Source organism: Cydia fagiglandana, chromosome 19 (assembly GCF_963556715.1).
Source record: "Cydia fagiglandana chromosome 19, ilCydFagi1.1, whole genome shotgun sequence".
Lineage (NCBI taxonomy): Eukaryota > Metazoa > Arthropoda > Insecta > Lepidoptera > Tortricidae > Cydia > Cydia fagiglandana.
The window spans coordinates 10,157,629-10,172,246 of NC_085950.1; the positions used below are offsets into that span (position 1 = coordinate 10,157,629).

Genomic DNA, 14,618 nt, shown 5'->3' on the forward strand with positions numbered 1-14,618 from the left:
TATAATCACACAAAATAAACCTATTTAACCTTTTTACCGAGCGTGGCCTTACACACGTACCCCTTTAAAGCGAGTACGCCGCGACACTTCATGTGTACTCGGTAGCGTATAATGTATAATCACACAAAATAAACCTATTTAACCTTTTTACCGAGCGTGGCCTTACACACGTACCCCTTTAAAGCTAGCACGCCGCGACACTTGATGTGCACTTGGTAGCGTATAATGTATAATTACACAAAATTAACCTATTTAACCTTTTTACCGAGCGTGGCCTTACACACGTACCCCTTTAAGGCGAGTACGCCGCGACACTTGATGTGTACTCGGTAGCGTATAATGTATAATTACACAAAATAATCTTATTTAACCTTTTTACCGAGCGTGGCCTTACACACGTACCCCTTCAAGGCGAGCACGCCGCGACACTTGATGTGCACTTGGTAGCGTATAATGTATAATCACACAAAATAAACCTATTTAACCTTATTGCCGAGCGTGGCCTTACACACGTACCCCTTCAAGGCGAGTACGCCGCGACACTTGATGTGCACTTGGTAGCGCGCGCACCAGTCCAGGTTGTCGCAGCCCACACCGGCATCTGACAGGGTCTTTACGGCAGCCAGGGAGAGTAGATCTGAAATAAATACCAGATGGGATTATAGTTATTTACGATACAAGTGCGGAAAAGAGGAAATTCGCAACGAGTGGCGATAAATTAAAACACGACCTTTACGTTAGAGCAAATTACCTACTCGCACGTGTATCGTACAACGTTTTATAGTACATATGACAATTTAAACTTTTGACATACTCACGAAAAGTGCTATTTCACGCACTAGTGCGGGAAAATAGGACCATAATATGTATTGTAAAATAAAATACGGAATTACTTATTCTAATATAGAAGTTTGAATATTTTGGGTGGTAAAAACCTCATGAAAATGCGTTCGGTACCAGTAGTTTTTGAGTTAATCGCGAACATACAAACACACAAACAGACAGACGCGGCGGGGGACTTTGTTATATAAGGTGTAGTGATTGAATTTTGATAAAAAATTGTCTTGTAAAACTTTAGCCCTGATAAACAAAGCTGACCAGATTGGTGCGCCAGCGCGCGCTAATAGTTTTTGAATAGTGTCCATGACTGGTGCTCTTAAGTGTCCAATACTGGGCACTACACAAACCTGGGCGGTCAGCATGTGTCAGCAGCTGCACGTCGTTGGCGCGACAGAAGGCGTGCAGGGAAGGCGGCACCACGCAGCAGGAGGCCAGGTTTATTTGGGCAATGGTCGGCTTAACTTTGGCCCATGGTCGGCTTAACTTTGGCCCATGGTTGGCTTAACTTTGGCCCACGCGTGGAGTTTGTACAGGCAGCCCTTCAGTGTCCAATACTGGGTACTACACAAACCTGGAGGGTCAGCATGTGTCAGCAGCTGCACGTCGTTGGCGCGACAGAAGGCGTGCAGGGAAGGCGGCACAACGCAGCAAGAGGCCCGGTTTATTTGGACTAGGGTCGGTTTAACTTTGGCCCATGGTTGGCTTAAGTGTGGCCAGGCGTGGAGTTTGTACAGGCAGCCCTTCAGTCTCTAATACTGGGCACTACACAAACCTGGGGGGTCAGCATGTGTCAGCAGCTGCACGTCGTTGGCGCGGCAGAAGGCGTGCAGGGAAGGCGGCACGACGCAGCAAGAGGCCAGGTTTATTTGGGCGATGGTCGGCTTAACTTTGGCCCACGCGTGGAGTTTGTACAGGCATCCGCCACCCACATCTGCTACGCCTAGCTGGCTCACTCGACCTGGAGATACAACATTACAATACAATACAAATACTCTATATTGCACACCTCAGTAAAAGAAAACAATACAAAAGAAAACTGAAAAAAAAGAAAGATTAAAAGATTGAGGATTTAAAGATTGAAAGATTAGTACTAAAGGGGCCCACTGATTAACAATCCACCGGACGGTATCGGCCTGTCAGTTGATCGAAACTGTCAAAAATTTGTTCTAACCGACAGGCCGATACCGTTTGGCGGACTGTTAAGGCCGAGCCACACCGGCTTGCGTGTGCGTGACGTGCACGTGCGCGTGCGCTAAAATGTTGGAGCTGCACACGCACACGTCACGCAACCGGTGTGCCGTCTCTCGTAAGGATCTGTATACTACAACGCCGCACGCACACGTGCACGTCACGCACACGCAGCCGGTGTGCACAGGCCTTTAATCAGTGGGCCCCTTTAAAACGCAGGAAACTTACCGTTTTTGACATAGTCCTCTAACACAGCCCACAACACCTTGATCCCGGGCAGTATGGCTTCACACTTGCGCGCGTCGGCTTCGTTATCTGCATCCGCCTCTGGGTTTTTGGCTCCTGGAAAATGTGATTTAACAGCTTAAAAATAGAGTTCTCAATTGAACGAGAGTTTTTGGTAAACCACTTCGGCAAATTGATGTGGTTATATAATATATGTGACGTTCCACGGGAAAAGGTACCTTATGAGGGTTTCTAGTTTCGGAGATATGAAATGTTTTGTAAAAAGGTGAAAAAATGCTCAATTTTTTTTTATTGTGTGATCTGAAACCTTAATACGTAACGTTTGTTTACCTGTTTTTATTTTTGTTATAAGTTAATTATAAGCCTAGTAATGTCGTCTCAGAGTTTAGTAGAAAAGGTACCTTATGGAAAAAAAATTTAAAATTCCCAAAAAAGCATTCTGCAAAACTAATTTTAGATTTATTTCCATAAGGTACCTTCTCGTAAATGTATGGAGCAAATACTGTTATTGTTATGTAAGTGTAAAGTGGCATTAAGAGGTTAAATATAGTGTTTAGTTGGGGTTTTAGGATTTATTTCATTTGAATGACAGAATTTCTTTCATATGTGCTCAGAAAAATTGATTGTGTGTCACATTAAAAGTAAAAATATTCAATTTTGCGATTTTACATGAAAAAGTCAGAAAATACATTTTCACCTCTAAATCGGTATTGTTTTTTGCTTAAATTTCAATTCGCATTACAGAACAAGTCGCAACATTATTTTAATCTCCGATGTATAAGGTATTATTATTTGTAGTCAACTATGTAACTTACTTCAGGAACATAGTTTTTTAGGCGGCTAAACTTAAAACTTCTCTATCGTAAAGTTGCTCATTTCACAACATTATTTTCAAAAAATCATATCTCTGTAACTACACAACTTAGGAGGTTGATCCTTTGTGTTATCGATAGCTTATTTATTGTAGATTACTGGGGTATGCATAACTCCATACCAGCCATAAGGTACCTTTGACCGTGGGACGTCACATATGCCTTACAGGGCGACCCTGCCATACTTACCAACATTATTGTTCAGCGATATAGGCAATGCCTTGTTGGAATATGCTGCCATGGGCTCAGTCTGGTCTTTGAGAGGTGTGTCCGGGTTATCTATGCCTTACAGGGCGACCCTGCCATACTTACCAACATTATTGCTCAGCGATATAGGCGATGCCTTGTTGGAATATGCTGCCATGGGCTCCGTCTGTTCTTTGAGAGGTGTGTCCGGGTTATCTATGCCTTACAGGGCGACCCTGCCATACTTACCAATATTATTGCTCAGCGATATAGGCAATGCCTTGTTGGAATATGCTGCCATGGGCTCAGTCTGGTCTTTGAGAGGTGTGTCCGGGTTATCTATGCCTTACAGGGCGACCCTGCCATACTTACCAACATTATTGCTCAGCGATATAGGCGATGCCTTGTTGGAATATGCTGCCATGGGCTCCGTCTGTTCTTTGAGAGGTGTGTCCGGGTTATCTATGCCTTACAGGGCGACCCTGCCATACTTACCAATATTATTGCTCAGCGATATAGGCAATGCCTTGTTGGAATATGCTGCCATGTGCTCAGTCTGGTCTTTGAGAGGTGTGTCCGGGTTATCTATGCCTTACAGGGCGACCCTGCCATACTTACCAACATTATTGCTCAGCGATATAGGCGATGCCTTGTTGGAATATGCTGCCATGGGCTCCGTCTGTTCTTTGAGAGGTGTGTCCGGGTTATCTATGCCTTACAGGGCGACCCTGCCATACTTACCAATATTATTGCTCAGCGATATAGGCAATGCCTTGTTGGAATATGCTGCCATGGGCTCAGTCTGGTCTTTGAGAGGTGTGTCCGGGTTATCTATGCCTTACAGGGCGACCCTGCCATACTTACCAACATTATTGCTCAGCGATATAGGCGATGCCTTGTTGGAATATGCTGTCCGGGGCTCAGTCTGTTCTTTGAGAGGTGTGTCCGGGTTATCTATGCCTTACAGGGCGACCCTGCCATACTTACCAACATTATTGCTCAGCGATATAGGCAATGCCTTGTTGGAATATGCTGCCATGGGCTCAGTCTGGTCTTTGAGAGGTGTGTCCGGGTTATCTATGCCTTACAGGGCGACCCTGCCATACTTACCAACATTATTGCTCAGCGATATAGGCGATGCCTTGTTGGAAAATACTGTCATGGACTCAGTCTGGTCTTTGAGAGGTGTGTCCGGGTTATCTATGCCTTACAGGGTGACCCTGCCATACTTACCAACATTATTGCTCAGCGATATAGGCGATGCCTTGTTGGAATATGCTGCCACGGGCTCAGTCTGGTCTTTGAGAGGTGTGTCCGGGTTATCTATGCCTTACAGGGCGACCCTGCCATTCTTACCAACATTATTGCTCAGCGATATAGGCGATGCCTTGTTGGAATATGCTGTCCTGGGCTCAGTCTGTTCTTTGAGAGGTGTGTCCGGGTTATCTATGCCTTACAGGGCGACCCTGCCATACTTACCAACATTATTGCTCAGCGATATAGGCGATGCCTTGTTGGAGTATGCTGCCATGTGCTCAGTCTGGTCTTTGAGAGGTGTGTCCGGGTTATCTATGCCTTACAGGGCGACCCTGCCATACTTACCAACATTATTGCTCAGCGATATAGGCGATGCCTTGTTGGAATATGCTACCATGGGCTCAGTCTGGTCTTTGAGAGGTGTGTCCGGGTTATCTATGCCTTACAGGGCGACCCTTCCATACTTACCAACATTATTGCTCAGCGATATAGGCGATGCCTTGTTGGAGTATGCTGCCATGTGCTCAGTCTGGTCTTTGAGAGGTGTGTCCGGGTTATCTATGCCTTACAGGGCGACCCTGCCATACTTACCAACATTATTGCTCAGCGATATAGGCGATGCCTTGTTGGAATATGCTGCCACGGGCTCAGTCTGGTCTTTGAGAGGTGTGTCCGGGTTATCTATGCCTTACAGGGCGACCCTGCCATTCTTACCAACATTATTGCTCAGCGATATAGGCGATGCCTTGTTGGAATATGCTGTCCTGGGCTCAGTCTGTTCTTTGAGAGGTGTGTCCGGGTTATCTATGCCTTACAGGGCGACCCTGCCATACTTACCAACATTATTGTTCAGCGATATAGGCAATGCCTTGTTGGAATATGCTGCCATGTGCTCAGTCTGGTCTTTGAGAGGTGTGTCCGGGTTATCTATGCCTTACAGGGCGACCCTGCCATACTTACCAACATTATTGCTCAGCGATATAGGCGATGCCTTGTTGGAATATGCTGCCATGGGCTCAGTCTGGTCTTTGAGAGGTGTGTCCGGGTTATCTATGCCTTACAGGGCGACCCTGCCATACTTACCAACATTATTGCTCAGCGATATAGGCGATGCCTTGTTGGAGTATGCTGTCATGGGCTCAGTCTAGTCGTTGAGAGGTGTGTCCGGGTTATATGCTAGTATCACGTTATCTATGTCTTACAGGGCGACCCTGCCATTCTTACCAACATTATTGCTCAGCGATATAGGCGATGCCTTGTTGGAATATGCTGCCATGGGCTCAGTCTGGTCTTTGAGAGGTGTGTCCGGGTGATATATGCCTTACAGGGCGACCCTGCCATACTTACCAACATTATTGCTCAGCGATATAGGCGATGCCTTGTTGGAATATGCTGCCACGGGCTCAGTCTGGTCTTTGAGAGGTGTGTCCGGGTTATCTATGCCTTACAGGGCGACCCTGCCATTCTTTCCAACATTATTGCTCAGCGATATAGGCGATCCTTGTTGGAGTATGCTGTCCTGGGCTCCGTCTGGTCTTTGAGAGGTGTGTCCGGGTTATCTATGCCTTACAGGGCGACCCTGCCATTCTTACCAACATTATTGCTCAGCGATATAGGCGATGCCTTGTTGGAATATGCTGCCATGTGCTCAGTCTGGTCTTTGAGAGGTGTGTCCGGGTTATCTATGCCTTACAGGGCGACCCTGCCATACTTACCAACATTATTGCTCAGCGATATAGGCGATGCCTTGTTGGAATATGCTGCCATGTGCTCAGTCTGGTCTTTGAGAGGTGTGTCCGGGTTATCTATGCCTTACAGGGCGACCCTGCCATTCTTACCAACATTATTGCTCAGCGATATAGGCGATGCCTTGTTGGAATATGCTGCCATGTGCTCAGTCTAGTCTTTGAGAGGTGTGTCCGGGTTATCTATGCCTTACAGGGCGACCCTGCCATACTTACCAACATTATTGCTCAGCGATATAGGCAATGCCTTGTTGGAATATGCTGCCATGTGCTCAGTCTGGTCTTTGAGAGGTGTGTCCGGGTTATCTATGCCTTACAGGGCGACCCTGCCATTCTTACCAACATTATTGCTCAGCGATATAGGCGATGCCTTATTGGAATATGCTGTCCTGGGCTCCGTCTGTTCTTTGGGAGGGACCTCCGGGTTATATGCTAGTATCACGTTGTCTATCACTGTTGTGTGTAGCGCCGTGAACACTGGAATAAGATAGTTTTAAGTTAGAATTTTAATGTAGTTTAACAGCAGGCATGAGAAGAGATGACTACGGGACTATTGGCTAAAATCAGTCACTGACTGTAATCATGCCAATTAAGGTTTCACTATACTCGTACTTATATTGACCGGGATATGAACTGTGATTACCTTTTGTATTGTTTTCGAGCTCCCGATATTTCGACGCAGTTATCGGGAGCTCGAAAACAATACAAAAGGTAATCGCGGTTCATATCCCGGTCGATATAAGTCTAGTGAGACTAACCGTGAATCATTCAAAACTGTCATTTAAGGTTTTCTTTACACTGGACCAAATTAGCTTCACCCTTTGACCACCAGAGGTGTCAACTTACGCACGCGGCTACAGTCCAATATTAACCTTCGTGCATTCTTACAAGGTTGACGATGACGCGACGCACACGAGAGGCGTTCAAAGGGTTAAACCCTAAATGACTCAACAATAAAGAATCGTGACGACAAAGGTGTTAAAACAATTACCTCTGGTAAATCCTGGTTTACCAGATTTATTTATTTTAAGATTTATTTTATTTAGATGTAGGTTATTTAAATCCTGAACTGCGAAGAGAATAACTTAGATTTCTTTGTCGCATCTTGTTAATACATTTTATTTTTATTCTTACAATCCTCTCAAAACACTCATACCCCACACGAATTATATTTTAAACTACAATATTTGGAAATAAGATTTTATGACAAAGGAAAACGACATATTTTTGTTTGAAGAGTGATTTTTCAGATTTTATCTATTTGATCCAAGCAGTAAGATAAGTGTTTATTACACTGATAATGATAACAGCTGAAGAGAACATAATAAGTGTATTAGGTACTTTATCTATAAATACGTACGTGTGACTATAATAGTATCGCAACAGTAGGTATAATTATAATAGATACTAGAAACTACCTGTGAAGCTGATGGTCCTGGGTTCGAATCCCGGTAAGGGCATTTATTTGTGTGAATTGTGTGATGAGCACAGATATTTATAAGTCATGGGTGTTTTCTATGTATTTAAGTAGGTATATTATATATATCGTTGTCTGAGTACCCACAACACAAGCCTTCTTGGGCTTACCGTGGGACTTAGTCAATTTGTGTAAGAATGTCCTTATAATATTTATTTATTTATTTTAACTAATAGTAACACTTCGGCACTCATCATTTCCTTAGCTAAAAGATTTCGTTAAATTTTAACGTTCTCTTTGAATTTCATATATTATCAAACTAAAAACATACATTAGGGGGTTCCGGGTTGCATATCGAATACCGATATCGATTTACAAATCAGTGACATACCTAGATGTAGATTTCTGCATACGTTAAGCTGATAAAAATCAATTATCAATTATTCCATGTATCATTCATTCATGATTCATGATTCAATTTATTAACATTAGGTAATATCTGATAAAATGCAGGCAAAGTCATGTACATATATGTACCAGGGCTGTCATATTTCTAAGAGAAACTAAATAAATAACTAAAAAAAAAACCACACGCGGACAATGTGTAGCTATGAGATTACCGATAAATAATAAATTAATATGAACTCTTATTAAAAGGCAATTTTCAATATAAATGCATAATCGAGACACGTATTCAATATATTCTTGTTTATTTACAATTATATAGGAGCCTTAATCAAAACGTACGCTTTACGCTGACGCTAACCGCCATTCATTGATTCAAACAAATGTATGGCGGTCGATGTCAGCGTTAAACGTATACGTTAGTGTAAGGCCTGTGTGGACGCTCGAGTTGGGCGTGCATGTTAAACAAACAAACGTACCGCAAACACGGGTTACTTTGACCCAATGGAGGGTAACTTTGATCCACATGAAAACGTCATTTAAAAGTGTCTAATAAAAACATAAAAACGCCAAAGGTTAGCTAAAATCAACCTCATGGCATATCTCCATACATAATTAACCTAGACCGAGTAAATCTCAATGGCCAAAGTTACCCCCTAGGGGTAAAGTAACCCGACTTTAGGAGAGGAGGGGCCTTAGTGCACGCTGCTCAAATCACTTGTGAGCCCGACGCCACGCTGCACGCCCCGCTGAACGCTCCGCTTCGAGCGTCCACTCAGGCCTTACACTTAGGAGCGTGCCTTTCGAGGCCAAGACGTGCAAGTTGGTTAGATGCTGACTGCTAATGGCCAGTCTTTATAGTGAGTTTTCAGAGGGCCTACCGCGAACCACGTTGGACGTGTTGCCTCTCTGTCGCACTTGTAAATTCGTTCGTAAGTGTGACAAGAAGGCAACACATCGAACGTAATTCGCGTTAGGCCCTCTGTTTTGTCTGGTACTTGGCGTTGAGCAAAAATTACCACCATAAGTACCTATAGTTGGTCAAACTAATTTGTCAGTCAGAACGAGGAAAACTATACTCATCCTTTACTTTTGGGTGCTAGTACGAGTGTAAGACAAAGATAGTATGACTCTCTGTCTGTTTGAAATGAGACAGTCCTTTGACAAACAATAACATACCACTCTCCAAACATTCACCGAGCGCTGCCGTACTATCTTCATTAATAAATATCTTCACACCAATCTTCAGATTCTTCCGTTCCTCCTCTGCCATCTTTATCTGCACATCGTCGTGTGGCCTCGTGATATTGACTACGACTTCGGAGCTGGTGCCGGTGACTACGGAGGATTGGACCTCGTAGTCGGAGTCTTGCGTGGCGTCCGGGTCTGCGGTGCCGTTTTGGAGCTTCACGCCGTTTTGGGAGCCCCATTCTGAGAGGGTTAGCTTGATGCTCTCTGATAGCTGGAATGAGAATAAGTTTAACGTTTATAGCTAGAATTTGGTACTTAAGAGCTCGACTCAAAGTTGACGCAACTGCACAGCGACGTCATTTTCCATAGCGCTGATTAGATGCCGACGTTCAAAAGACGCTAGTGTGGAGTGGCCCTGTGCGTAAGTGTAAGGCCTGAGTGGACGCTCGAGTTGGGCGTGCATGTTAACCAAATGCAAACGTATAGGAGCGGCCTTAGTGCACGCTGCTCAAATCACACGTGAGCCTAACGCCACGCTGCACGCTCCGCCGAACGCTCCGCTCCGAGCGTCCACTCAGGCCTTACACTAAGTGTGAATCTGAACGCGGCTTTAGATAAAACAGCCATGTTAATTGTAATACAGCGCCGTGCAAGCGCTGTAATGATATGTTTTGTCAACATTCATTGTCAACTTACTGTGTTGACACAGTGGGTAGGTGCTGTAGGAAGTCTGTGGCAACAGATTACGAACTTGCCAAGATTTCTACAGTCATATTAAGTACGATTTTACGCTAACTTTGTACAAACTTGGTAGTAAGAATGCATACACCACTATAAACTCCATATTTAACATAGCAGTTGATATGACAACTTAGCGTGGTTCGGCCCGACTAACTGAATGCAAAATTTCGAAGGAGTTTCTTGATTTGTTTGGATTTTTTTATTCGATTCGTTGGAGACGTCTGGGCAGATTTCGATAATAATTTCTGTATTTTTTGTAAGGATATTCTAACAATTAGTCCTGTTCCTATAAGGTCAGGTCAGGATCTTGTATAAATCTAGAGTATTCTTGAGTATTCTTCAAATATTATAGGTAGTAGTTATGACCTAATAGGTATTACAGATACACCTACAGTGACTTGTATATTATTGTCAGTAACTCGTGGATTTTCTCATTGAATGCACCATTTTGTGTAGTCGAATTCTGCTGATGAAGACCATAAAATGATGGCAAACTTGCCACCATTTCCAACATTTTTTATTAACATTGCATTTTTTTTTTCATTTGTCCAACTGGACTATTTCGTGAAATCGATACTTTTTTTTAGGGTTCCGTACCCAAAGGGTAAAACGGGACCCTATTACTAAGACTTCGCTGTCCGTCCGTCCGTCCGTCCGTCCGTCTGTCACCAGGCTGTATCTCACGAACCGTGATAGCTAGACAGTTGAAATTTTCACAGAGGATGTATTTCTGTTGCCGCTATAACAACAAATACTAAAAACAGAATTAAATAAAGATTTAAATGGGGCTCCCATACAACAAACGTGATTTTTAACCAAAGTTAAGCAACGTCGGGCGTGGTCAGTACTTAGATGGGTGACCGTTTTTTTTTTCATTTTTTCCGTTTTTTTTTTTGCATTACGGTACGGAACCCTTCGTGCGCGAGTCCGACTCGCACTTGCCCGGTTTTTTTTGTTTTCGATGTTGTCAGTCTATATTGGTGGGTATGTTTGTACTTATTTCGTATTTTTAATTTATTCCAATCAGGGTACGCTACAGTGAATCGATCTTAATAACTTTTAATTACCAAATAAAGTAGGTACTTAGGTACTATAGCATTTTCAATGTTATAGCTCAATAAAAAAACATTATTATTTGTTTTACAAGCAATTAAGTACCAAACAGCATAATAAATAATACTAAAATGTACCCATTCATTCATTTACATTACACAATTTACACAATACATGTCATTATAACATACCTACCTACCGAGCTACCTTCTTCCACATTATTAACTAACAATTCTTAAACCTTATCACAAAGCCATAAGGTCCAACAATGATCAAAAAGTGCTGCTGTTAGTAAAACCGAGGACATATTTAAACTATAATTTTATACTCTAAACCCTTGCATTAGAGTTCAAATTTGGTTAATGTGTGTTTCCCCATTAAATTTGTGCAGTAGTCGTAGGAATAACTAGGTAAATAATAAGCAATTAAGCACTACCGACACTAGACGTTTTATACGTTAATTCCTTGTAATAAAGTTCAAAATTGGTTGATTGGTGCGTTTTCCCGTTTGCAGTAGTGGTAAGCATAGGTAGATGTAGATAATAACTACTATGTAATTAACTTCAAGCACGTACCAATAGCTACATAATTACTTTAAGTAGACCTTATTTTCTTAGTAATAAGGTTTATGAAGGATCAGTTAATTGTGACAGCAATATGGTAACAATGCATAGTAACTATTAATAGTAGGTAAATGTTTCTATGTATATAATTAACGACAGCAATTATTTATTTGTTACTGTTAGTATGTCTGTTCATTTTATATGAAGTAGTATTTTGCTATTAGCTGTATATGCACAGATAAACACTAGTTATTTAGAATAAATATTTAGATATAACTAGACCATAATTGTTGACCAGCACACATATAAATGCCCTTACTGGGATTCGAACCCGGAACCCACCAGTTTCGTAGGCCACAACACTGACTAGGCTACAGTACTGTCAGCAATAAAAACTAATATCAAAAAAACCGGGCAAGTGCGAGTCGGACTCGCGCACGAAGGGTTCCGTACCATAATGCAAAAAAAAAAACAAAAAAAAGCAAAAAGAAAACGGTCACCCATCCAAGTACTGACCCCTCCCGACGTTGCTTAACTTTGGTCAAAAATCACGTTTGTTGTATGGGAGCCCCATTTAAATCTTTATTTTATTCTGTTTTTAGTATTTGTTGTTATAGCGGCAACAGAAATACATCATCTGTGAAAATTTCAACTGTCTAGCTATCACGGTTCGTGAGATACAGCCTGGTGACAGACGGACGGACGGACGGACGGACGGACAGCGAAGTCTTAGTAATAGGGTCCCGTTTTACCCTTTGGGTACGGAACCCTAAAAAACATGTTGCTCATCATCATCATCATCTCAGCCTATATACGTCCCACTGCTGGGCACAGGCCTCCTCTCGAGCGCGAGAGGGCTTGGGCTATAGTCCCCACGCTAGCCCAATGCGGAAACATGTAGCTAATTATTTTGAATAAAAATAAATATACATATTCCCAAAAAAGAACAGAAGCCTTTTGTAGTTTTTACACCCCTTATTTTAATACTCATGCCGTATAATGTTAATTGTTATATTTTAATTAGTCATTCTATAATGTTAATTGTTATTTATATTCAACAATAATGTATTTTTAATGTAGTGTATAGGAAACACTTGGGGAATTCGGAATATAAATTTATGTCATTTAATTATTACCTGCAACTGAGGATAAGTTTTGTATAAAGAAATACCTGCTTTGATTATAATGTCTTTTTTCCTTTTAAAATTCTGAAATAACCTCGAGCCGAAGAAAATAAAGATTCAAATTAGAATGGAACATGAGACCTTTTTATAGGCCTGTGTAACTAGGGGATGATTATGTTGAGCTGAACACCATTTTTAAATGTCTGATTGACTGGACGGACAGATGGACATAAACTATAAGGGTTCCGTTTTTGCCATTTTGGCTATCGTCGTTGCGCTTTCCAAAGCTGATATGTGTTCGATTTTTGATTGACAAATAGTTACCTAGCAACAAAATACATAAGGTATTAATTCATCTGATTAAGATCTCACACATATAAGATTTGTTAAGTGCAACAATGCTATGTACTAATGTGTAAGTGTGTGTTTGATTTGCACTTGGTCAGTTATTTTAAGGATATGGCATAAAGATTAATGGGTATTGATTTGTTGAACGTACATTAAGCCATGAGTGACTTGACAACAATTTTACTGAAGCTTAGTCATAGCTAATAATATGTCTCAGAATGTGCACAGTCACTGTTAAAATACCAAAAATATATGATCATGTATTATTTTATCATCATTACCAGCCTATAGTTCGTTTTTTTTTAGCATTAGAAATAAGGTAAACAATGATGATGTGTCTTTTTATTGAAAAACACGTTTTAAAAATAACAATGTCGAATCTAATATGATTGTTTATAATCTTCAGCTTTCATAAGTAATAGTTTCTGATTTTTAAAAAGCGTTTTTAATTAATAATAATAGTTTTTAATAATAAGACATGTCAAGATTGCTTACCTTCTTTCTAATGCTAAAAAAAAACAACTATAGTAGCCGGGTCCACACAAAATAGCTTATTTTGACACAGAAAAAATCTGCAATATTTATTGCTCTTAAAAATACAGACACATGTACAGAATTAATAACATAGACAATTTGAACAATCGACTTTTGATTCAAGTATATACTCACGCCACCCAATATAATACTTTTATTATACTTGTACGATTGGTCTGAATGAATGACCACAATGTTTGTATTGATTGTAATGAGTTATTTGACCCTCTTTCATTTTAAGCATTTATTAATTATTGCACATTCATTGCATATAATACATTCATTGTTCATCTTATGTTTCAAGGTTTTTATAAGCCATTACCAAGTGTTTTTTTTTTATAAATGAAGTATTGTAGGATATCTTTCCTTCTACGGTATGGAACCCAAAATAATTCCAGCATTTCTTTAAATCACAAAATATGTGACATGTTGTCTTAACTTAAATAGTATGGTATGCAATTATCGACGTCAGTGGTTAACTCAGTGGATACTAATTAAAGTGATAAAGTAATGGTAACTTAAAGTAACTATCTAGGTTAATACTAACCTCCTCTGTAACATTCTGCCCAGCCTTTTTCTTGATATCAATTAAGTTCAACACATTTCCAGTGTTTATTGTCACCTTCGAAGCACTTTTCAACATCGTGGCTGAATAGATTAAACACTAATTTAAGAAAAAACTCGCGTTCCTACACCAAGGTTACCGGGCTTAGACACTAAGAAAAAAAAACTGAAATAAGATCGGACGTTTTTTGTTATAAATCCAAAGCGACCGAGCACTCTCAGCAACACTGGATAACTAAACGGTGGCCTTGCTCAGTGAAACACACAACTTTAAGTCGTGAAAGAAATAGGAGTGACGTAGGTATAGTATTGATAAGAAATTATGATGAAATTTTTTGTCAGTG

The 14,618-nt window shown here is 41.1% G+C and overlaps 1 protein-coding gene across 1 annotated transcript; it reads right to left on the reverse strand.

Annotated features, from left to right (window-relative positions):
* Positions 1–461: 461 nt before the first annotated feature.
* On the reverse strand, positions 462–14,478 carry LOC134673799 (glutamate--cysteine ligase regulatory subunit). Its single transcript, XM_063531828.1, has 6 exons — positions 14,258–14,478; positions 9,336–9,618; positions 6,674–6,811; positions 2,257–2,370; positions 1,613–1,798; positions 462–637 (listed from the first exon to the last, which is right to left on the reverse strand). The coding sequence occupies exons 1-6, from the start codon at positions 14,351–14,353 to the stop codon at positions 477–479; spliced, it is 978 nt and encodes a 325-aa protein (XP_063387898.1). The 5' UTR covers positions 14,354–14,478; the 3' UTR covers positions 462–476.
* Positions 14,479–14,618: the final 140 nt, after the last annotated feature.

What these genes read in the sequence shown, in the direction of transcription:
- LOC134673799 (XM_063531828.1), bottom strand. Translation starts at nt 14,353, where the DNA reads ATGTTGAAAAGTGCTTCGAAGGTGACAATAAACACTGGAAATGTGTTG. An exon ending in CGGTGAATGTTTGGAGAGTG is followed by an intron (nt 6,812 to 9,335) that starts GTATGTTATTGT and finishes ATCTTATTCCAG; the next exon opens with TGTTCACGGCGCTACACACA. An exon ending in AGAGGACTATGTCAAAAACG is followed by an intron (nt 1,799 to 2,256) that starts GTAAGTTTCCTG and finishes TTGTATCTCCAG; the next exon opens with GTCGAGTGAGCCAGCTAGGC.